Here is a 25396-nt window from a genome sequence, read left to right on the forward strand (position 1 = left end):
AGTCGCTATAATCCATCATATGCAGAGCTTTAGCCGAGATTTAGTGAACCCGTTAACCTTTAACCACTCAATCTTCATTATTGGCTCCGTCTGTGAATTAAACATAGGAGAGGCACATGAAGTAGGCTGCCGGGCTTTTCGTTGACGGTTGTGATTTCCATATGCATCCTTGAGAGCTTTAAAAAAATTATATATATATATATATATATATATATATATATATATATATATATATATATATATATATATATATATATATATATATATATATATAGAAAGCAATAATGAACATTCACATATACCAAACCTTCATTTTATTATCTTTATAGAAAATAAAACATAAAGGAAAACAATACAATGTGATGTTTAGTTTAGTTACTGGCTATTTGTTTGCTTATTTATTTTTTAGGTTGATTAACTTTGTGGGGGTTTGTGTGTTTTCTGTGATTTAATTTTTGTAATTTGTCACTGTAAAAATTTAGTTTGTTTCTGTAAATACTGTTTCTGTAAAATGGGGGCAATGACAGAATATGACATTTTGTAAGACTTTGGAAAATTTCCTGTGGTTTGATTTTCTTTTTTTCTTTAAATGCTGTTTTAATGGTTCCCACTGAAAGACTTGAGATAGGTGAACTCTTTTTGGCACTCACAAAATGTCAAAACATTTATTTTTAAATCAGATTAATCTTTTTTATGCAGCATTGGCTTTAATGCACTTTTTTGGTTTTAAAGATGCTTTATAAATAAAGTTTTACTTCCCCACTTGATAGTCATAAATTTAAAGTCTACATAAATCTGAAGTTCACGCATAGAACCATCAGTTAAGTTGTTCATTTTTTACCCTTGTATTCTCTCTCCTATGATGAGTAAGAATACTTTATTTATATTGCACCTTCCACAGATAAAATTGCAAAGTTCTATATATAAATACAGATATAAGCATAATGAAAAGCAAAGACGGTAAGAACAGCTAATAAAAACAAAAGTAGAGCAATTACTTAAAAGCTCGTATGAATAAAAGTATCTTAAAACTTTAAAAAAACAATATATTTTTAACAATTTTGTTTTAGATATTTTTTTAAAACTGTCACCATGTGATTTTTTTCCCCCCACAGATTATCTGTGGAAAAAGATCAAGCTCATCTTTTTTTTTGCCTCCCTGTGGTCCTAAACACACCTCTCAGTCAAAAACAACCAATCAGATTCAGGAGGAGGGTCTTAGCGCTCTCAATCAAGCTGGTGTCAGAACCGCACAATGTAGAAACAACTTACCGTTACAGGAAAACTGTTTATCCGCCATCGTCGGTGGAAATGCTAACTATTCTTAGCATTCACCACAGGTGTGGGGAGCTAGCTGTAGCCTAGCATAGAGCAAAGGTGATGACAGTGCTAAGACTCGCCTCCTTGCTCTGATCTCTATCGGGGTCACACGGGGACTTTGGCTGAGTTACTCCAAGATCTTAATACTTCAATGGGAATATGTTGGTAGTGTAGGTTATTAATAATGATAACTAGAAAAATCAAAACAGGACATTTAGAAAAATAACAAATAATTAGTATCATCATCACCGTCCTTTGCTTTTCTTGACCTTTTTATTGTTGTGTTACATTTCTCAAGTTAATAAGCCTAAGGAGAAGAAAACAACAACAACAACAAAAAAAAAACAAGCAAGCTTGATGTTGCCTTGCTGTTTGAAGCGTTTCCAGCTGAGAAGTTTGGGAACAGCTCCTCTAAAACAAAGCCGGCTTCAAGCGGTAATGAGCAGATAAGGGAAGGGAACCATCTGCTCCTCCTTCACAGCACGTTTGAGTGGGAGCAGGTACGGTTGTTACATCTCCACTGGAGGCTCAAGGAAAGCTGACAGAGCAGCACGGAGCTGAAAAACAGAGACTTGTAGCGCAAATGTTATCATTTGTTTAAGTCCCCAAGTCACGAATTCCAGCCGTCAGTAGTTTTGTTCCAATTCATAGTCTTATTTCCTCGTGGATTTTAAAACATGTCGACATGTCTGACAACCAAGATCATGTTACCAAGTTACCACCTCCAACTCCGTCTACAGGTACTGCACCGCAATGCAAAGACACAAAGTCTTACCAAGTAGTTTCGGTTTAGTTTCCACTGCAAATATCTTAGTACATTTCAAATAAGACAAAACTGACTCACAGGTAACTTTTCAACAAGGTATAGGAGCTTATTTTAAGTAAAAAAAATTCCCTAATATTGATGAAAACATACTTGTTCAATTTGGCGGATATCGTGAGAAGTGTCTGAACATAGATGAAATCATCTGACAATGAAACAAGTACTTTTTAAAGACAAATACTAAAGAATTATCAACTTAAAACAAGCTATTGTAACATGCAGAAAAGTTACTTGTGAGTTAGCTTTGTCTTATTTTAAGTGTACTAAGGTATTTGCACGAAAAACTAGACCAAAGATACTTGGTAAGATTTTGTGTTTTCGCAGTGTGTTCTCAGTACGACGCCACAGGGAGGATTTCCATCCACCAGATTTTTCATCATCACATTGTTTATGTGACGTTTCTTCCATGACTGTCCCTTCACCCCCCATAGAATTAGATTTCGTACAATCCAGGTCAGGAGGGGGAGGAGGGGTGGAAAAAAAGAGATAAAAACAGTTAAGATAATCTGTTATGTAACTCTTGGAGTATTAGTTTTAGAGCCCTGTTATGGAGGAAGCTGCAGATTGCTGAAGCCATTGGAGGGGTATGAAATGTCTTCAAAATAAAGCTCTTACACATCAAAATATCCTGGAAAAAAAAAACAAACACTTTCAGGGGTAAACCTTTTACTGCCTTGGGAAATAGGAGATTAAGACGTTTTCTAATGCAAAGTTCACAAAGATTTCAGAGAAACATGCTACCACAGAGGTAGCAGTGTGAGTGTCGTAGTTGGAAACATAAAATCATCTCATTTTACCCAAGAAAAGCATGGATTTGCACATGTGAAAATAACCCAGCTTTGTTATTTTCCGGCCCCCTCTCTCAGCCTCTTTAATCATCTCATGACTGCACTGATTTGTCTTGTGACTCTCTGGCCTTGGTTCTGACTTTGGAAAGCAGCGGAAACGACTGACTGGCTGGCTCCACCCTGTATACCTGCTGCAGCAAATCACCGAAGTACAAATCAAGTGATTGCTACCTGCAAAAAGAAACTTTAATCTACAGAGAGCTATGTAAAGTAAAAAAGATCATTTTTGTATGGCAGCTTTGACAGATTACAAAAAAGAAAATTTAAAAATAAAAAATAACAAAGTGCTTCACAAAAGACCAGGCACATAAATTACAATATGGAATCTGGGAGGCAGTAAAACCGAAGATAAGTCAAGTCAGTAGTCAAGCTCACAAAGCAAAGGCAATTACACCATCATATCATTTCAAAAATATTTTATACATTTAAAGGGGCAGTATTATGTATTTTTCAGTCACACAATATCATTTTATAGCACAATCAAGTAACTATGTTACCTTCAGTTTTTATTAAAAAAAATATATCAAATATGACTGATGTGACTTCATAATTTAATATCTTGAAAATGGGCCTTTGTCTCTTTAAGAAACTCCTGTTCTTTTTGAAACTCCACCTCCAATAAGTCATCACAACCTTCTATAAACCCTTTAACAATGATTTTACCAGCGTTACATTGAGAAGTAAGTCGTATAATGAGCTCAGTAGATGCGCAGTTCCACCAAGGGTTGTACTAATTGCTGCTGGCTAGTCTGAAGGAGCCGAGTGGGGAAGTCCCTGCAGCTCAAAGGATTTCTCAAACATCCATGAAAGAATCAAAGCAACACTCCAGATATGTTTTTAATGAGAAAATAGCATTATAAAAATATATGATGTAAAGCTCAAAAGGTCAATTTTACACAATATCGCCCCTTTCAAATGACAATTTCTGTACAATTCACTAACCATAAAGCCACTGATGGGGAAAATATGTGTAATTAGAACACAATAACTTAATCATAGAAGTGCACACACACCCAAACTAAAACTTGGCTTTAGCACCTTTAATTCAGTTTCAGCTATATGCTGCAATAACATTCCTCAGTAAACATTAACAAAAAAAAAACTAAACTAAATTTAAAGGTGGTTTCACAAAAATCTTGGTTTAACAGGGTTCACACTTGTACAACCAGGTTATTAATATTTAGCAACACTTTAATTGAGTTACAGAAATATTTAATTTCCCTTTGGGATCAACAGAGTAGTTTGGAATTTAATTTGAATTGAATTGCAGATTTGTTTGGGTTTTTTGTTGTAATGGCCTTCCTTTTAAACCGGGTGCACTTTCACATGTTCTCTATTTACTATTAATAATAAATCCTTACATTTGCTTTTTATGCATTAACAGCTTCTCAAAAATAAACTATTACCAAAAGAAAATCTATATAAATATATAATAATTTTTTTTATTATTATTATTATTTTTTTTACTTCAACTCATCTCTTAACCTTCTTTTAGAGCACAGGAAAGCAGGTTCTTGTCCACAACATTCTGTTGTCAGAGTCAGACAATTCCAACATCTCTGACTTCATTCTGATGTCCTTGTGAATCTGTCCTCCTGCAGAGGGAGATGCTTCAGTGACAGAGATGTATGGATGTGTACAGCGAGGGCCCCGACCAAAATCAGTCAGTCCGCCTGCAGCGCGCTGTGAGCCCCCCGCAGCACACAGCCTGCGGCTCAACACATGTTCAGCTACATGCCTGTTTATGGTGTTTTATAAGCTCTGAGCTCAACTAAAGCTTCACACTCTGGGGGGAAATTATCTCTTCTGACCAGCAGTGGTCAGTAGTGCTTTATACAGCAGAACACTTGTGACTTTTTGCAGTTTGTTTTTGATTGTTTTTAATGAGTAGCTTTCTGGTTTGTGGACAAATGAGTCTTTTTTTTTATTTACCACAAGGATGCTATAAGTTGCCCTGATTTGGAGTTCCTACCCCAGGCCATTCACTGCACGTCTTCCGTCTCTCCCACTGTCCTTCTTCCCGTCAAGCTATTACTGAATAAAAGCCTCTGGTGCCACACAATCGTTAAAAAACTACTTAAAATTGTATAGAGGGAAAACAAATTGATGTGAATATGTCAATGGCAGGATGTAGGATGATAAACACTGCGCCACAGGAGCAGTTTTTACTGTAATATGCATACAACATCGAAGACGAGCACTTTGATATTGTGTGTGCTCTTTATTTTATTTTATTTTTTTATGTATCAGGTACATTATCTTTGTGTCTCTTATTACATCTGTATGCTTTTAGACATATTTCATGCTGTGCTGTGAAATCAACGAGGAGATTTTTGCACAAAATCCCAATAAAATCCACAACTTTTTACATTTATAAGACAAAATGTAAAAAATAAATAAATTAAAAAAAGGAGAGAATAAGTTCATGATGAGGGCCCAGTAGTGAAGCGTTCTGCATTAAACGTGGATTAGCCTTCAGTGATACTTGCCTGTCTGCAAGTATCACCTCCGCCGTTTAGTAATGAAGTAATTAAGCATCTATTGATCAATTGTTCGCATGCCCTCTCATTAAGACACACAAAAGTTTGTTTTGCATTTGTAGTTTTAATGAAAACGTCAAACTAAATGCGAAATCTTTTATTGTTGCCATGGCGTTACGTATCCACTCCGTAGTAATTAGTGTTCCATAATGTTCAGCTTAAGAAAAAAAACACGCTCAGCTATTATTATCAACAGCGAGGAGCAGTTTATCCCCGAGCATGGGAGGGGAAATTAAGCAAAGAATCCGAACTTAAAGCCCCCCCCCCCCCCTTTTTTTTCTGAAATCAATGAGCCTCTAAACATCCTTTTCCTCCTGCGCATTGCGTCGTCTTTTAGCTCATTTGTGAAATCTATAAATACCACAGTGCTAACAGAGCCGTGGAGGCAGCAGCGCCTGCAAACTATTGACTCTTGATCTGGGTGGCACGTAGAGACATTTAGCCTCTGCGAACATGATGAGCTTCGCTGTGCGCAGAGCTGAGTTGACAACATCTCTCATCCTGCCCGTGTGAGAGAGTTCAAGCTGTTACTGCTGCTGGGGGGGACACTCCATGCTTTTTATAAGCAGAGGAAGAGGGAGAGAGCATATTTGGAGTCAGTGTTTTAGGAAGTTAATCCAATCAGGGGGAAAAAAATAAAGTAAGAAACCTCTCTGCTGTGGTTTAGATTGAAACGACTGATCACAGCAGCCTGTTCCTAAATAAAGAACTGCAGCTACTGCTGGTATTAGACTTTAAAAGGTTGGCAAAATCAAGCTACTATGTTATGTTCGGTTGTAAAAGAAAACACTGTGTATGTCAAACAGAAAAAGTCGGACTTCCTAGTTTGATGCTTTGAAATTGGGCCTGTGTCTCTTTAAGAAGCTCCTATTTTTTTGGACGCTCCGCCTTCAGCGCCTGATCTCAGCAATGCTTCTCATTACGCCATTTACAACCATTCTTAGGAGCTTTTTACTGTTCACTCATTGCTGCTGCCACTAGTCTGGAGGGGGCTGGGTGGGCTCTAAAGGAGGAGCTTTGTGGAAATGGGCTGGGCTTCAAAATGAGCAGGCATTTAGGCACCTTCGAACGGCTGCCATGGGAGATTCAAGGATGTGTGAAATCGATCAATCAATGAAGTTTAGCTTCGTAGCTTATTTCAGCAACAAGGCAGTTCAAAGTGATTTACATCATAAAAACACAAAAATACAATAGGAAAAAGCACCATTCAGTCAACAATTGAGAAAACCAGTAACAAACATTAAATTTTGATCAGTGTCGTCCATAAAAGTTGAATGTTGATTAGGAAATAACCTTATAACAAGAAATAAGGCTCAAAAAAAAGTTTAATATTACGTGACACTGACCCTTTACACTAAATTACTAACACACGCATGTTTAAATGTTTAGTAACCTAGAAACATGATATATATTTCCTGCTTACTTTTTTCCCAAACCGATTGTTGCAGTGTCTTGCAAAAGCATCGACAGCCCTTCAACGTTTCACCTTTTGTATAAGTAGGACCACTTCGAACCAAACCAAACTTCTGTTTATTTTGTAGGGATTTCATAGTTTTGTAGTGGAAAACACAATACTATTCTGCATGGCTTTTTTTCTTGTCCTGAATAAAAGACTGAAAAGTGTGGTGTGCATATTTTTACACTAAAGACTTATTGTAACATTACTCTATATTTAGCTTCATCCCATCACCTCTGACCATCTTCTCTGTCCCCACTGAAATAAAAGCGCCGTGAAAATGCTGCCACCGCCATTTGGTACACAGTGGGGATGGGTAGCGTTTTTCACCAGACATACAAGTTTGCACTTAGGCCAAAAAGTAATTTGTTCTTTTTCCACATGTTTGTCATGTCCCCTACATTGCTTGGGGCAAGCTCAAGCTGTCTTAGCGTTTTGTTCTTCTCTCACATGAGCTTTGGGCTCAGTGATGTTCCCAGGAGCTCCATGTTAACTCTGGACAAGTTACAGAGCTCCCCAGTTCAAGCCATGCTCTTTGTCTTGTAAAATAATGGATTGAACTGTGGTTCTATTCAAGGCTTGAGTTATTTTTCTTTCTATAACCTAACTCAAACTGCTTTGAACTTCTTGAGAAGTTCATCCCTAATGTGTTTGCGGCACTCCTTGGTCCTCATGATGCTGTTTATTCACTATTTAAACTCAGATTACATCACACTAGAAACAGATGTATTCTATTTACCGATTTTTAGGACTTCTGAAGGCATTTGGTTGCGGCTGGATCTCATTTAGGGGTGTCGCAGTAAAAAGGATTTTGTATATATTGGTGGACGGATCGATCCAGAATATCAATAATATCGATACCAAGTTGCAATCGGTATTGGATTGATACTATTGTATCATTTAGTATTAGATTCCCTCTTAAACTTTTATTTTCAACTCTACCTTAAAAAGAGATTTTTGTTTTGAATTGGTCTTAAACAATATTTCTTTTGTAGTCTGTTCATTTGGAAAACAATGCACACACCACACACATTTGTTTTGTTCTTATATTGTTTCTGTTTATCATGTAAATATGTTGTTAAAGTATTCTGTATACACCCATAAACTTTATATAAATTTTGTTCTAGAATTTAACAAAATAACTCAAAGGAAAAACCACTAACAGATCAGAAGCTTGATGATATATCATACTTAAATAAAGAAAGTATCGGTATCGGTATCAGTATCGACTCTGGATTTACTTGGCATCGCATCGATACCAAAATATGTCAGGCACCTTTAGTATAAACATATCAGATACAGAGTCAGCAGATTTTAAAACTGTTCAAAACGCCTCACACCTCACGTAGACGTTGATGCTGAACGAAGTCAAAATGAAGGCTGTCGTGTCAGTTTAAAAGCTACAGCATCCTACACACAGGCGGGCCGTCCACGGAGGGAGAAACTCTATAACCTCCCCTGCTTTGTTCTTTCATTAGCCTCCTCCATCTGACAGTCAGGTTTGGGAATTTGAGCTGCCTCCTTATCTGAACCATGAGCTGCTGCTTTGAGTCCCTCTCCCGCTCTGAGGAGCCCTGCAGCTTTCTAAAGCTGAAGCCAAATGTGTGTCAGCCGCAAGGAGCGACTCGCAGGGTAAAAATTAAAGGCGGCACAAGTCAAGGATTCTCCACATTTTTTTTTTTTTTTTTTAGTCTAGGTTCATGCTTCGATAGTTGGTGCTTATATCCGGGAGTCTGTGAAAGAACAATGGGGGGCAGAAAATTTTGCAAGGAGAAGACGTCTCGCTTCATGGGTGTTGCTAATAATAGCTGCAAGGAGGGGGGCCGGGGGCTTTATGGGAATCTCATATGGGCTTTTTTTCTTCTTCTTCTTACAGACGGGCTGTTGGAGATATGAATATCCATTAAAGATACTCTTAAATATGACCTGAATACATCCAAATAGTACATATTAAACTTTATATGTCTTTATATGTTAAACCTGTGTAAAAATATTTGGAGCATAGCAACCTGAAAACACCTGTCATCTAAATACTGGTTCAGAATTATATTTAAGGCAATTATAGAAAAAGTAATGAAATTTTGTGTCTGTCAGTTATTCTGAGGAGGAGGAGGGTTTATGCATTTAAATAAAAGGCTGCAAATTTTAAATGTTAAAGAGATAGCATTGTGTGTTTTACAGGCAAAAAGTGGCATTTTATAGCATCATCAAGTAACTATGTTACCTTCAGTTCTTATAAAAATGCTGTCCATATCAAATATGGCTTGAAATTGTGCCACCGTCTCTTTAAGAAAGCCCTGCTCTCTCCAACAGTCCGCGTTCAGGAAGTCATCAGGACAGTGCTCCTCTATTATCCCTTTAACAAGATTTTAATCAATGCTGCACTGAGAAGTAAGTCGTGTAATGAGCTCAGCAGATGTGCAGATCCACCAGGTGTTTACTAATTGCTTGCTAGTCTGAAGGAGCTGAGTGGGGGGAGTAGCAGGGGGAGGTGCTGCTCTGTGCAGAAACTTGGAAACTTGGAAACTGCAACTCTGAGGAGGAGCTTCGTCCATTTGCTTTTTTCAGTAATTGTTGAAATCATAATTTCAATGCTGCTTTTTTTGTGCTTGCTTAGAATGTTGTTGTTGGATATTAACATTTCATGAATGATCTGCAACATTCAAAGGACAAGGGAAAAAAAGCAGAAATATAGGATATCTGTACAGATTCTGGCCTAACTTTCTCACAGGGCTGCATGTGACTCAAAATCAAATATAAAAAATCAGGAAAGACTAAGGATGATAAATTGTTTCGGCTTATTCAGCCTGCACAGGTGGCATTTTCCCTTATCTACTTCAATTTAAAAGAAATTTGCACTTTCAATTTAGGGTTTTCGATAAAGGTGCCAGCTAATACTCTTTAATATCCTGCGCATATTCAGCACCTTAAATCAACCACAACTTGTATTAGATCTGTGTAGTGAGGTCAAATAAAGGCTCTGAGAGGAAATAGGTGAGTGATAATTTAAAGTATATACATATTTTGCATCGCCAGAAAATGTATTCAGTGTGTAAAGAATGCATTGAAAAGGCTTTATCGATTTTCCCTCCCCAAAATAATCAAAATAGCTGTTTTAGGCTGCCACTCTGAGATAAAAAATAACCGATGCAGTAAGGTTTGTCACAACAAGGACATGTTGATTTAGTCAGGTTGTTTAAAGGGGAAGTTTTGTAACTCAAATAAATTCAGAATGTAAACATAAATTCAAATCAGGGTTTTAATTAACACATAAATTCGTTTCTGGTTTTATACTGCCCCCTGCTGTATGTTGGTGGAATTTGATAGGAGTTCAGTAAAATAAAAAAACTTATCCCGTGAAAGAGACAACCTTATGTGTAAATTAATTTCTCTTGTAGTGGATGCAAATATTGCCAAAAAATATTTTAGGTCCTTTTTTAAAAAAAAAAAAAATTGTTATTTATTTATTTTAGCATCATCTGTGACTCATGCATGCCCCAGTTTGGGAATGTTTGGTCTGGTGGAAAAAGGACTGGTGTTGACATTAGAAAGCACACTTGCATCATCATGTTGCGTTGTTTCCAGTCAGTGCCTCTTCAGCTCCGATGCCCTTGTAGTGTTTTCTACTCTAAATCATGCTAATTGATACAAGAAATCCCTGGTACGGATTTACAGACACTAATATTTTATAGTCAAATTTTTCAAGGTTTTTTTTTCTTTTCTTTTCTTTTTTTTTTCTTTACTATCATAATAAACACAGTTGATCAGCTTATATTTTTGTCCTTGGATCCTTGGATTAAAAGTCGAATCCAATCACGTGACAGTTTGTGTGGCCACAGCTCAGTCTTTGTCTTTATGTGACTTTTAAAACTTTTCTCCTGAGGATATTTAGTTTTCCTTGAGGGGAACAAATGAAGCAGCCCCAGACCATCACACTACTACCACCATCTTTCACTGTCTGTATATGATGCTATTTTTTCCTCCAAAATGCTGTTTACTTATGTCAGTGAATAGAAAATGTTTGCACTTTTAAAACTCATAAAGTTTCCAATTATCGAAACCTTTCAACTTTTGAAACTCAGAAATGTCCATGGTTTTTTTTCTTCTAGAAGATTTCTGAGCTTTTTTTTTTTTTTTTTTGGCAGAAATTTACTCTTCCTTTGTTTTTCTGCCTAGAATAGCCCTGATAATTTCGCAGAAATGAAACGTGGTTATTAAATACTAGGGCTTGATGTTACATTTGCTAATTTATGAATATTTTTTTAAAAACGAACATCACATTCTAGAAAAAACAAACACAACTTGTCCGTGCTGACGCGTCAATCACTTGCCCCTTATGACCTTTTACCTTTTATTCCCTCTGCATTCAGTTTTTTATTGTATGGACCAGTATGTCTATTGAGAACGTTTAAATGCATAAATCAATAACAGTGAATGTAAATAACGTAAAATAAAGAAAAAGAAAAAGAAAAAGAAAAAAAAGCGGTCAGCTGTTTTTACAATTTTTTTTCACGTAACCACTAGAGGGTGCGGGTCACCCCTTTCCCACGACAACATGTGCTCAGAGTACTTTGTGTGTGTGTGTGAGAGAGAGAGAACGATGAGGCATTGTTTGACTCCGCCTACCGCCTGTCAGACAACGCTCAGGGCACCACTCACACATACACACGGTCCACGCTTGTAGCTATGGAAACTCGTCGATGGCAACATCCACCAGTCAGTTCGGAACCCATCCTCATACCTCTCAGAGGTGCTGAGTGTGTGCAGCTGTACGGCGGTCCCTGAATGAAACGCTGCAAGATGGCGATGGCGAGACTCGTCGCCTGCATTGTTCTGTACACCAGCCTAGGTGAGTTGCTCGTCCCCTTCCCTGTAAGCTCTCATGAAGGCATACTTAGCGAGGTTTGGGTCCCATTAGTAGAACGAGAGCTTTAGGTCGGAGCTCTCTGCCCGCTAACCAGAAGGCTAGCTTGATGTGGACAGGCTGTGGAATGTCAGCTGAGCTCAGATGGTTTCTGTTTGTGTGGTGCTCTATAGCTTTTAGAATATTTTATTGCTAAAACTAGCCTTGAATTAAGACCAAAAATGGGGTTTAAACGCACATAAGCAACAACAACAACAACATAAAACATTATTCAGCCTTTTGTTAATGGCACAGCATTGAGTAAAAAAGACAAACTAAACTATTATTTGTTTTTTCTTTTCTGTTTTTTTATTGTACAAACATAGGAGCATCTGTGTTTGCTTTTCTTTAGCAGATGTCTCTGAGGAAATTTCCAGAATAAGAACAAATGTTTGGTTTGAAGCAATAGGACAGCCACATGGTGGTGACCTGTGGGTATTTGAAATCCCAGGCCTGCTAGACAGCATACAGAAATTTGCTGCATGCATGCATCTAAAATACTCTGAGCTAAAAAAAAAAAACACAAAAAAAAAACACCAAAGAGCTCAACTCACTGGGCTTCGCTTATTCTCTGTAGACATATACAATTTGTAAAGTTATTTTTCCAGTAAGTTATTAGTAAGTGAGAATATAGTTGACTGAAAACAGGATGATGTGTTTTACTTACTTTCATCTTCACAGCTGAAGACTTTGTGTGTCTCCAATTTGGCAGAAAATTAGATTTTGGCCCAAATTTATTTATTTTGCTCGTGAATAGCGAGTGTTAACATATTAACCCATTGAGTGTGTAACTGTACTACATAGTTATATGTCTGCATTTTCAATTGGACAACATGATAGACTGATGAGCAGGTCAAATTACAAAAAAAATTAAATTCATCCAAACAAAGAACTTACAACATTGTCAGTCTATAAATGCTGATTTAGTAAAAATAAATAAAGGTAAAACTAAGAGACATAAGTATAAATAGAGATTTTATTGTAATTCCTTCATACAACATCATAACAACGGATTCAAATCCACTAATAACCCAAAGCTATTTTTGTTTCTCCATCGCTGGTTATTTTTCTTTGGGTAAAAAAATAAATGAAATTAGCAGACCAGCCCGTAAACAAAACTAGAAATTTGCAAGGAAAACTCTTAAAATGTGCATCTCTAATCATAACGGTGTGTTCAATAAGATGGGAATACTTTCGTAGGAGCAAAATGATGAAGGCGGGGCGCTTGTATCCGTTTTAGCATCAGTAGAAATCTCCTGACAAAGAGTCGACTTTCTCAACCGAATATCGGCCAGGGATCAATATTGTACACCAATGTCAACGCCCGGGAGTGACCTGTGATGGATGTTGGAGGGGGGAGTACAGGAGAAATGATGAAAATGATGAAAATGCACGCTTTCAGACAGGAGTTGACAGTATACAACTGTCTAAACTCAAGTTTTCCAAGACTCTGAATAATGAATAAGGAGAAGACGGAGCATTGTTTAATTCATCCTTGAGGCGCAGCGGTGGCACATAAAGCTGGATTCTTTTGGTTAAATGAAGCCTAAGTGAGGCTTCTGCTCTCATTTTATTCTAATTTTTTAATGAAGACGTGTGGTTCAGTTTGCCCAACTTCGGAATAATCTGTTTTCTTTTTCTTTTAAATCACATTTTAGTGAAGACAAGCAGATATAGTCTATTCAAATCATTGCTATAAATGCCTTTATGTTTCTTTCTTTACTTTCCTTTGTAATCTTTATCTCTTACTGTTGTCTTTGCCTATCCAATTTGCTGCTGTGTCATTAATTCAGTGAAATTTCCCCCCTTTTTAAGAGTGAATCTGCCCTAACACCACTCGGCAACCAGAGGTGACCGATATGGACTGGAAGTTTTATCACGATATTTCGTGGCACTTTTGTCACAACAATAAAAGAGACGATAAGAACTATTTATTACTTCTTTATTCAGGTAGCTGTATGGCTGTGACTGCATGAGAGAGCATTCACAGCCCCACAAACACAAATACTGCTCTCGAAAAATCCATATTAATGTTGATACGTTTATTTGGGACACCAGTCTTATAAAGAAGTGTGATCGGTAACACCTAACTAAATGCAGTAACGAAATTTAATCATATTTTCACACTTACAAATGCTTTCGTTGAGCAAGCCACACAAAACAGACAGTTTTAAACCAGGACTGTCACGATCACAGATTTTGCTAGACGATAAATTGTCCCAGAAGTTATCGTGATATTGTTGCTTTGATACCATTTTAAAGTAATGTAATGGCATAATAATGCAAGAATACATTCTCAAAGATCAATAAACTTTAAATTCTAATTAATATTTAACTCTCGAAGTGGGAGACATTTTAAATATCCAAAATAAATAAACAAAACAGCAGAAAAAAAAACTCATTAAATGAATTATGACATCTCTGCAAATACAATGGTCTTTCAAAAAAAAGGGCAAGTTGAGGCCAAAACACCAGACTGAAGAATTTTTGTCATTCTTTCTGGTAGAAAGAGAAAAACGATAAATCCTTGGCATCAAAAACCCATTTATTCAAGTCAGGCGTGTGGTGGCCTAAAATTAAAATTCAGAAAGTACCTTATTAATCCCATAGGGAAATTAAATGTTGCTGTAACTCATATTAATTCATGATTCCCAGAGGAAAAGAGGTGAGAACCACTCCATCAAATCAATTCAATCGAGTAAAAACTTTGTCATGTTTTGCATCTCGGATCATTTCACATCAAAACTTAATGCATTCATCAGTTGGTCTTTGTGTCTCCCGAGGACTGTGGAGCTGCTAGAGGTGGAGAAAACTGAGGCTCCGTTTCTGGGTTTTTCCTCAGCCTGTGTCATCATACTTGTCGTCTCCGGTGATTTAAGAAGACCAAGACAAGGGCGAAGCACAGTTCATCTGCCCCTATCATACCAGTCCCTCCAGTACTAAATAACAACTCGGCTGCCTCTGTGTAATCTACTGGAAGGATTTTTTTTATTACACACTCCGTCCTGTGAATCCCACTGGTCCTGGCTTCCAGCCTCGGCCTTTTCAGCATATTTGCAGCGACAGCACTGGAATGTCTGGGAATAGGCTTTTTATAGAGGCAGAGGATCAACAACTTCGGTTGCGCGGATGGGGACGAGCTCGGTCGGGTTTTCATAAGAGGATTTCAGAATTTGGCTATTTAAAAGCGGGGTTGCCTCCGAACAGGCTATAGAACCCATTTCGTTTGCGCCTCACAATAAGCGAGGGATTAAAATAAGGCCCTGCATTTGCCTTCTTTTTTTTTTTTTTTTTTTTCCCCCCCCAGCGAGATTATTTTAACAAACCAGAAATGCCGTCATCGTCTCTTCAGACCTGATCGTGTCACCGGGGGACAAAGCATGTCTGTTTAGATGCTTTTATTATAATCTGGCATTAATAATTAGCTGCACATTGTCTGGTTAATTGAGTGCACTCAGTTGTTCCCACGGCCTGAAAAAAAAAACTCTACAAAGTGTTAATTTTATGGAAGTGGTCCACTTCTTTATACATTGTGGCCCAGTTTAACCCGCAGCCACAAATCCAGTTTATTGTGAAATCCAATTAAGACAGTTTGAGAACTGGGCCTTTTTCCGCTAAATGGACATGAGGGCAGTGACCTTTTGTTTAATGTACTTATCAAAACAGATGTTCCCTTCAAATCTGTATACCAAATATTGTCTGTTAACTTAGAGCAACTCATTACACACATCGCAACCCGTACGACTGGGAAAGCCTCCGGGTTTTGTTTTCTTTCTCATCTGGTTAAATGTCCTGAAACAGTTTATGACCTATTTTATTATTTTTTCTCACAATATAATCACAAACTTCACTTCCTTTTTACTAGGATTTTTAACCCTTTCATGCATAGCGGTCACTACAGTGGACAGCTATATAAAAGACATTTTCTTGTGCTTCTTGTGGATTTTTTTGTTATAAATGCACATACACCACTGAAGTGGACACTAATGCATCATAAAATACACTATCAACTACTGGCCATCAGCTACAAATGCAAGAAATTATTTTTGTTAAATCCAATATGGCCGACAGCCAAAAAAGCATGCCGACCGACCCGGTCCCTCCTTCTACTGTAGACGACTCTTGCAGGTAAAAAGAAATATTGTGACATCAGATAACCCCTAAAGAACAATACTACTGATGTATTTTTCAAATAACAACTTTGTATTTGGAGAAAATTACAATTGATCACCTAAAAAAAAATATATATATATATTTTTCTTTACAAAATTTTTTCCTACCTTTTTTTATACCTTAAGAAAATAAAAAAATGGAAAAAAATCCTGACACAATGGATCGTAATTCATGCATAAAAGGGTTAAGCATAATTTTGAAGTAAAAATAAAACATATCCATAATTTACAAAGCCCTGTCCAAATAAAATCAGAAAAATGTGAAGTTCGCTGGACGATATTTTGTTCCAGTAATTATTGCGATAAACGATAATATTGTTGTTTTGAAACCGTTTTCAACCAGTATATTGATAGTAGCATAATAATGCGAGTTTGCTCTCTCAAAGACTAGTAAACTTTAATTTTGTAAAGAACATTTAACCCTGGAACTGGAAGAAATTTCAAATACCCAAAGTAAAAAACAACAACTGAAAACAATAAACAAACATTGTTGACAAACATTGACCAAATGTGATTAAAAAAATGAACAGTGTTTTAGATATAAAGGTAATATATGATATAAGTTTAGCCGTTTTTACAATACATCACTGGCAAAGAACCTCCGCTGCTAAATGATATTAACATAGGAATGTGTCTTTGTTAAGTCAGAGACTACATGATATTTCTATTTACTCCATAAATATCAGGGCCTCCATGAAGCCCTACTAACAGCTACTAATGAAAACATACGCATCACTTGAAAATTTTACACACACTTGCAATTTTCACTTTTATCTGACCACTCGGCTGAGTTTTGACCAACTCCCTTTAGGCCTACTACTAATTTAACTTCCTGTTTCACAACTTCTCTTGAGAATCGAATCTACAAGATGAAAGCAAATGCTAAACAGTGACATTTGCCTATTTTTTTTATTTTTTATTTTTTAGATGTTCTGTAAGATTTGCTTACACCGTGTAAACAGTTCATACTAACTTGAATCACCACATATGAAATTCCTCTTTTTCACTTTTACAACTCCTCAGGACATGATTTTATTTGTTTTACGAGTTTTATTTCAAGAAGATGAAAATATTATTTGCACTTCAAATATTAACTATTAAAATTCTGTGTTTTTGGGGGAAAGTTATGTGCAGCAATTTCAGCTTTTTGTAAGATCATGTTGAAAAAGGTGCCGCAAAATCAGTCATTTTAGGCCGCGATAATCCTAAAAAACATCGCAGCATAAGGGATGTTGCATTCATTTAATATAAAACTTGACTCTGCTTTTTTTCTTGAGGACCATGCAGATTTTGCAGGTCAGGGCAAATTTCATACGGCAGAAGCGAGACCAAAATGAGACTTTTTGGCTTGTAAAGGTGGCCGACCCCTTGCTTAGTTGGACAACCACGTCCTGGTAGGTTTCCATTTTGAGATCATGGGTAGAAGCGATTTGTCTTTGTTCTGAATTGTGTCTAGTCTTTGCTCCACAGCGTCCGCGGCTGCAGAAGGAGCAGCATAATCGCGCCTCAAAGACTGTACAAGGATATGCGGGGGACGCGTTTGTTGAACGGAGTCTCCTCGTGTTTCACAGGATGTCCAGTCACAGCTGCAGTAAAAATAGATCCTGATGTACAGAGTGGGAAAGTCAGCATCAGAGACGGAAGCAGAGACCCGGGAGTCAAATCTCATCAGCGTCCTCGGCTGTGTTTACATGACCGGATACTTTGGCGGGACCCCGCGTTTCTTCTTCGTTTTTCTGATTAAGCAACAGTCATCCCTCCCCCTTTTGTTGTACTGCGCAGCAACGTCTCAGGGTCACTCATCTGCTAACAAGGATGTGTTGAATAAATACCTCTGAATTCGCAGTCCCTCAGGCGAACAGGCACGTCTCGTTGTATTCAGGATTTGCTCGGCTGATTATTATTGTCTTATTCCTGCCCTCATTTACAATCCCAGTTGCTCTTCCCCTACTGCGAGCAGGAACGCTTTCATTACTCAGCGTGGGAGCCATTATTTGCATGTCTACCAAGCAATTACTGCATTTAGATGTGGCCTAGGCAAAAAAAAAAAAAAGGTTGAATACAGGGTACCAGTGACTAAACACAGACACGCCGATTAACGATTTGAAGATTTTCTTAATTTATTGTCTTGTTGTACCCTGCCCCTTACTCTCAAATTCAGTTATTTACCAATTAAACTGGCTTTTGTTTTTTTTGGTGGTTTGTTTCTGGTCCGTTTTCGATGGAACTTGTGAATTATGCCACTTCCTTTCATGGTCTGACATTTATGAAATAACACAAATTGCTCTGAGCAGTTGATTCAATCAGTGAACCTAAAATTAAGTTCATATCATGTGTTTTGTTTGTACCAGAGGGAAATCTAGATGGTAGATTAATTATGGTTCAAAAGCAAACACGTGCCTACTTTACTCAAGAAAATGTTTACTGAACATCTTTTGGTAAGCGCTGATTCGGTTAGCTTCCAATTTTCCTTGACTTCTGATTTTGATTTAATAATGTTTTTATTTCTGATTGTTATAAAGCATAAGATAAGGAGAAAAAAAATCCTGCAGTTTTTTTTTTTTGTTGTTGTTTTTTTTAGATATGTTTGTTGTAAATGTGATAGAAAATGAAGGAAGTACAAGACTACCACATTTATGTATAAGTCCCCAACAATAATCTGAGTCTATTGGAAGGAATTTGTGAGGTGAGAGGGCTAAATTATAATAAACAAATAACTTAATTATTTAATACAGAATATAGAAATTATGTGTTTAGCATAGAATTAATTATATGTGCCTCAATTAAATGTGTTGATTTAATTTAATTTGCTAGATAAAGGTATTTCATGACTTACTAAGTCCTTTCAGGTTCCTTGTGTTAAGCATTAGCTTAAACTGTCGTCTCTATCAGTCAGACTCAGTGGGCGGGATTAGACAGCTTCTACAGAAACCCTGACATCTGATTGGCCACTTCAGAGCGCAAGTCAAGACAACTTCGCCCAAGTTAGCTTTGACCTGGAGGTCAATATTTCACTGAATGTGAGGAAATAATGTCAGTATATTGTTGTAATTTATTTCCTACAAACTCTGGGTGAGCAACTCTAGCCTCTATATGTCTAGTTTGGTCTGAAATATCTTTAATAAGTTCACAGGAGAGCTCACTGTGGTGCTGCGAGAAGGAAGCTAAATATGGATGATTGACCAATAGTTTATTTTTAAATAATTTTTAAAGCCATTTAAGGTAAAAATTGGACAACACCAGTTACCAGCCGATTTCCCTGTGCATCTCAGCTTATAAATAAATAAAACTGAAAGAAAGCTCTGCCACTTTGTTTCCAGCGCTGAACTGCAGTACTGTAGTCTCCTCTTAAAACAAGACGTGCTTGAGAAGTACACTCTTATCATGTTGCTGCGTTCTCCTGAATCTCTCCAAGCAACCTGTAATGGAACCAAAAGTTCAGCTGGAGTTGAGCAGAGACATTTAAAGTCTGGCTAATCGTCAAAACATTTGTATTTGCTTCGTGATAATCGTTGATTATTTAGTTTGCATTTACCATACAGTTAATCCACTTTTAAATAATTACCTTATTATATGTGATTGAGCAATCTACAGAGATATTAAGTGGGAATATTTCTGCTACAAGTCGATTCCAAAAGCCTTTTCCTGTGTGGTCCACGTGTTCATTAAGTAGTAGAACTCAACTGTTTTAGCCCGAGGCATTAGTCCTCTTAAATATATAAATAGGAAGTAATTAATGAGACGTTTTCACACTGAATCAGATCCCAAGGCTCGCACGCTCTCCTGATTTATCTGTTTAATCCACTGGTTATTAGGCAACATGCCTGATTAATAATGTCTCCTGATGAAAATGCTTCATTTTTTTTATTTATTTATTTTTTTTGCTCTGAGGGTTACTCAGCATTTAGTAAGTTGTTTATTTTATTTATTTATTTATTTATTTATTTTTTGTTTTGCCTTTGTCCCCACAGGCCACATTCCATCATCGCTTGGGGTAATCCTTCGAACCACAGACAAGATTGTTTGGGCAAATGAGTTTGAGCGTAAGTTGCAGGAGAATAAATCTAACCTTTTTATCCAAAGTACCTTTTATTTCCCTGACCCGGGCTCTCCGTCTCTCACTCTTCCCCCTCCCCGGCCCCTGCCCCTCTTTTCTCTCACGTGTTTTTGCTTTCTTTCCACAGCCATTGAACTGACCTGTTTAATAGAGTCTATCTCAACAAACAACCCCAGGATAGAGTGGAAGAAGATCAAAAATGGCGTTCCCAGTTATGTGTACTTCCAGAACAAGATCTCAGGTGAACCTCTCGGAGTGCATGTCTCTTGGGGGAGGGAGAAACTCCGCAGCGTTTCAAAGCGACGCCTCGGAACTCGGCGCGAATGAATGGGCCCTTTGGAGAGCTCTGTTTCTGAAGCGTGAAGCCGCACTGTGTGTTTGAATGAGGAACTGTAAAGTGTTTTCTTCTCTCTTCTGAAAAGGGGACCTGGAGAACAGAGCCCAGCTCAGAGAGCCAGCCAACATTCTGATCTTCAACACCTCTCGGGCCGACACCGCCGAGTACCGCTGCGAAGTGGCCGCCATCGAAGATCAGAGGGACTTTGATGAGATTCTTATTAGTCTTGCAGTTCGAGGTACAGGGAGAAAATGTGGTTCTGACTCAGTGACTGAGATGCACTATGTTAAACATATTTTAAGAACAAAATACCGCAAAGTTAAGCTAAGAATCAGTGTCTCTTGTTTCAAGTAAGCACTTCCACATCTGACTAGAAGATCAATGTCCCTTTGTCCCTAAAATATGATGTGCACTCACGTGAAATTGCTAGACAACCATAAGCTGCCTTGGGAGATGCTTGCAGGATGAGCTAATGGGTTCTGCAATACTTTCTTTTATGGCTGTATAATTTATATTTATCGATATATTTTTTTTCCTAAGAAAGTATAAATTTTTCATACGCAAGTATCGATACATTAAGTCCTACTTTGAGTTTTATGTCAAGTCCACATGAATTAAATGACAGCTATCACACATGACCCAGTTGCACATGTACATTAAAAATGGCATGTAATGAAACAGCCAGTTACAATTAATTACATAATCAAATGAAATAGACCAATTACATTATCTAATATAAGTGAATAAGACAAAAAGGGTTCCTTTTTTGCATAACCAAATACACAAAGCCACACAATTAACATTTAAACATAGCAAACGAATAACAAATGTATAACAAAAACAACATTTATTACATCAGTGTTAAACCAGCAGTTCAATTAATTTAATCCAAGTCTATAGAACAGCCACAAAATGTCACCACAATCACTCTGTCCCTCTAAAATCTTTCAGAAAATCTTAAAAATGTATTGAATCATATAGTTTGCTGAATATTGTGATATATGGTATCGTGAACAGAATACCGTGTATCATATTGTATCGTAAGATTAGTGTATCGCTACAGCCCTACTTTCTTTAGCGTGTTTTTTCTTTGTCTGACATGATCATCAGAGGAAAATTACAACATATCTGCCTTAATTTACACAGAAATAAACAAATGTTAAGTGCAGCTTATGGAGTTAATTTCAGCTATTTTTGAATTTGTAATGTTACAAAAGTAAATACTAACAATGTGGAACTCACTGGCTGCCATGTGGAGGCTCTCTGACCAGTTTTATCATTGTCACTGTGAAACTTTGTATTCCTTAATGGTCGCACTGTTTGACCCAGCACCACAGGCTGGCAATTTCAACTTTATATTTAGACATAAGCCCTTGAGTACACTCCGACATGCACAGAGACAACTAAAAGAAGGAGAGTCAGCAGTCTTTGCTGTTTGTGGAATACACAAATCAAATTCAATCTGGAGAGACTCAGACAGAGAAAGAAAGCGATTAATAAAGTTTAATGACAAATAAACATTAGAGTCCTTTGGCGTTCAGGCCCCGGCCGGGGATGTCGAGCTGGATCTTCGATAAGCTCGATAAACATTCCTGATGCTGCATAGGAATGTAATCCCCCCGGGGCCTGTACTGGTGGCAGCGGTCGAAGAAGGATGTGGCCTGAGAGCCAGGAGCAGAAGGTGGAGATGGGGCGGAGGTGGGTAGATCGCAGCTGGTAAGCGGAGGAGGCCGTGGCCAGGAGGTCCTTTCAACTGGAGCTCGAACAATGATTGGCCGAAGCGAGGCTTGATCCAACGCTGATAGGTCCAGGGTGAAGAGAGGGAGACGCTGATTGATGAGGCAGATGAGGCTAAAGAGTCTTCCAGATTGAATCTGCACCGAAGCTTCATGACTGCGTACATATGTGTAGTCTTATCAGCTTCCCGGTTCAAATCAGTTCAGTCAGTTAACATACCTAATCATTATTTTGGTGATATATGGCTGTCCTATTAGAGTTTTAATTCATTTTCTACATGAAACCCCAATGAGAACGTAAAATATCTAGAAATCAGCAGGTGACTTGAATTCATCGGTTTTTAGCTGTAAAGGTTCTGACTGGTGACGTCCTGTCTCAGAAGTCAATCACTCTAAGTGCTACCAAGTCGCTGTGACAGCAACATTTTTCACTTCAGACACTGAGGAAGGAAGGCTCAAACCTATTTACAGTCTAGGTCACAGTGTCTATACATCCATAAAAAATGTTAAAAACTCTTAGATTATGGTATTTCAAATTGAGGTCTTAAAGTTTTTAAAATTCATTTTAAATTATGTATGTTGGCCTTAAATAAGCTAATCTCTGGTCTTAAATTTTGTCATGGCAGGACTATTTAATTTTATATTTCCTACATTGTGATTTTTGTGTTGCGCAAAAGTTTGAGCTAAGCGCAGACATCTTCATTTCGTTCTGTGACTCGAAGCGGTTCAGGCTAACAGTAACTAGTTTCTAACATACCCTTGCTAGCTGACTAGCTAGCTTTTTTGCGTCTACCATGCAGTGTGAGAAGCACAAAACTGCTGCCAAGAGTCACAAACAGAAATGTCACATTTAGGTCTGCTGCTAAGGCTCCACAAAAAACAGTCACCCCTGCTACTGCAAGCACTGATCTAAGATCGACACAAACTCCAAAGTCAGAGGGTTGGTGGCCTTTAAACATGGTGGTCAAGCACCAGTCTGAAGAATTTTACTTCAACAAAGTTGTTTTTACGGAAAATCTTACAGCTGATAATGAGAAGGATCATGAAACCAAAATGAAAACCGAGAGACGCAGATTCATCTATGATTACAAATGGGAAAAAAGATTTAAAGGACTGTAATTAACCTCTTCAACTAATATTAGAACATGACGATGTCTATAATCTCACAAGGAATACCATTACTATACACACATAAATATAGATATGCAACTTTCTTTTATACATTTTGGTCATGATAAAAGTCTTAAATTTAATTAATAATGGTCTTAAAAAGTCTTAAACTTCAGTTGGTGAGACCCTGAGTGAGGACGACATAAGAAGCTATTTAAGAGGAAGCTGTATTTTCTAGAGAGTGTGTCGACACGTAGCTGTGGTTCATTCAGGCTGCGAGAAGGTGAGAGAGAGTGAGACTTTCGGCATATAACAGGAAGGTTAAACATATTCCAGGAAAGTTGCTCTGTTTTATCCTTTCTAGCGCCGTCTTGCATGAAGTCATGCTAGACTTGGAAATGTTAGCAGCCTTTAAAGATCTGTAAATTATTTAATTGTCATTTTTGTAACACTTGCTGCACTCAACACGCTGATAGAATAAAGTTTTGCAGCATCCGCTCTTTCACACGTGGTGAGATGTTGCCTCTGCTTAATGCTTGGGAAAATATTTTAGAAATGGTTTGATACCTTCTTATGTTAAAGCAAATAGAAGTTGGAATCAGACAAAATTCGAGAGCTTTACAAAAACCTCAGCTTGGAGATCTGCCAAAAACAAACAAACAAAAAAAAACCTCTTAGCTGTGCATCTCTGGTGAAATCACTTTTCTTCTGTTATCAGATTACAGGCTTCAGTTGTCACATGACACATTTATTTTCACCATGTGATCAGGTTAAAAAGCTAAAGATAATAGAAAAGTTTAAAGCCGTTGTACTGAAGGGAATTTATTTATTTATTTATTTATTTTTATTTATTTTTTTGCTTGTGTGCAGTGAAACCCGTCGTGCCGCGGTGCAGCGTGCCGGAGTCCGTCACCGTGGGAACGTCAACGGAGCTGCGATGTTTGGAGAACGAGGGCTTCCCGGCCTCTCAGTACCGCTGGTTCCACAACAACGAGGAGCTTCCTCAAGATCCAAAAACCAGCCAGAGATTCGTCAACTTCTCCTACATTATCAACCCGGACACTGGAAGCTTGGTAAGAAGACACAAAAGCATCGTAAAAATCCACTATTTCTTAATTAATTTAATGTAGACAGTAAAAAAAAAAAAAAAACTCACTATTTGTAGAATTGTTAGTTCTATAGTAGCTGAAATGAGTTTCTTTTTGAAATCTATTTCAGTGGAAATCTTTAGTCTTAAACGTAGTTTGTTACAGCTTATGTAACATAAACAGCTTAATCTGAATAAAACCTTAACCATTGAATGACTAATTGCAGGATTAATCCCTCTGTGCAAAGATATCCTCTGAGAAAGCTTAGCTGTCATATGAAAGGAGGAGAATGGTGCATTCGATCTGCCATGTTTATAATTTACTAAAAAATAAATTAAAATAAAATAAACCCATCTATAAACAGATGAAAATTATGAGTCACATCTTTAACAACATTTTAGATGTTGTCAACCGAATTTAGAATTTTTTTTTATATGATCAGCTTTAGCTGAATTATAGCACTTGTGTTGCCTATCCAACCTCACCCACTGAGGCTCACAGTTTGAATATTTATGTACTTCACAAGGCTCCTGCAAAGAGAGAATTTCACTACAAATTGTGCTGCCAACTTGACATAATTAAATTTAGGAGAAAAGCTAACTGTACTTATATTTATTAAGTGCAGTTTATTTTTTCTTAATGTTTCAAGTCTGGATAAGTATAGGAAATGATTTGTGTTTTTAGTGTTTGATTTACCAAACTTCAAAAATCAAGATCTTGCATATCTTCTGAAACAAAGAATGGTCATTAGAAGTTAGGTCATTTCTAAAAACCAAGAACGACTATTAATTAAGTATTTCTCATGATTTGTTTGTTGATCACACGGTGAGCGTGTCTCAAAAGTGAGTGGTTTATGTGACTCAGTTTCATCTCTGTCTTTACCATCATGTTAGTGACAGAAAAAGATAAACTCCAAGATCTTGTACACGCGTAGCCAAATCTAAAAAAAAAAAAAAAAAAAAAAAGAAACTCCCCCCCCCGTTGTTTAAACAAATAAAAAAGTAAC

At 37.3% G+C, this 25396-nt stretch overlaps 1 protein-coding gene across 1 annotated transcript in view; it reads left to right on the forward strand.

The window, feature by feature from the left end:
- The first annotated feature begins 11602 nt into the window (after window positions 1–11602).
- Window positions 11603–25396, forward strand: part of jam3a (junctional adhesion molecule 3a) — a 19919-nt gene continuing 6125 nt past the window's right edge. Inside the window, exons 1-5 of the mRNA XM_015038220.1 lie at window positions 11603–11836; window positions 20034–20105; window positions 20247–20360; window positions 20542–20694; window positions 24173–24375. Of these exons, the coding sequence (XP_014893706.1) occupies window positions 11773–11836; window positions 20034–20105; window positions 20247–20360; window positions 20542–20694; window positions 24173–24375 (606 nt within the window). The 5' untranslated portion in view covers window positions 11603–11772. The remainder of the gene's footprint in view (window positions 11837–20033; window positions 20106–20246; window positions 20361–20541; window positions 20695–24172; window positions 24376–25396) is intronic.

This window comes from Poecilia latipinna, unplaced genomic scaffold (assembly GCF_001443285.1).
Source record: "Poecilia latipinna isolate Pla-1442-1.1 unplaced genomic scaffold, P_latipinna-1.0 Scaffold1, whole genome shotgun sequence".
Lineage (NCBI taxonomy): Eukaryota > Metazoa > Chordata > Actinopteri > Cyprinodontiformes > Poeciliidae > Poecilia > Poecilia latipinna.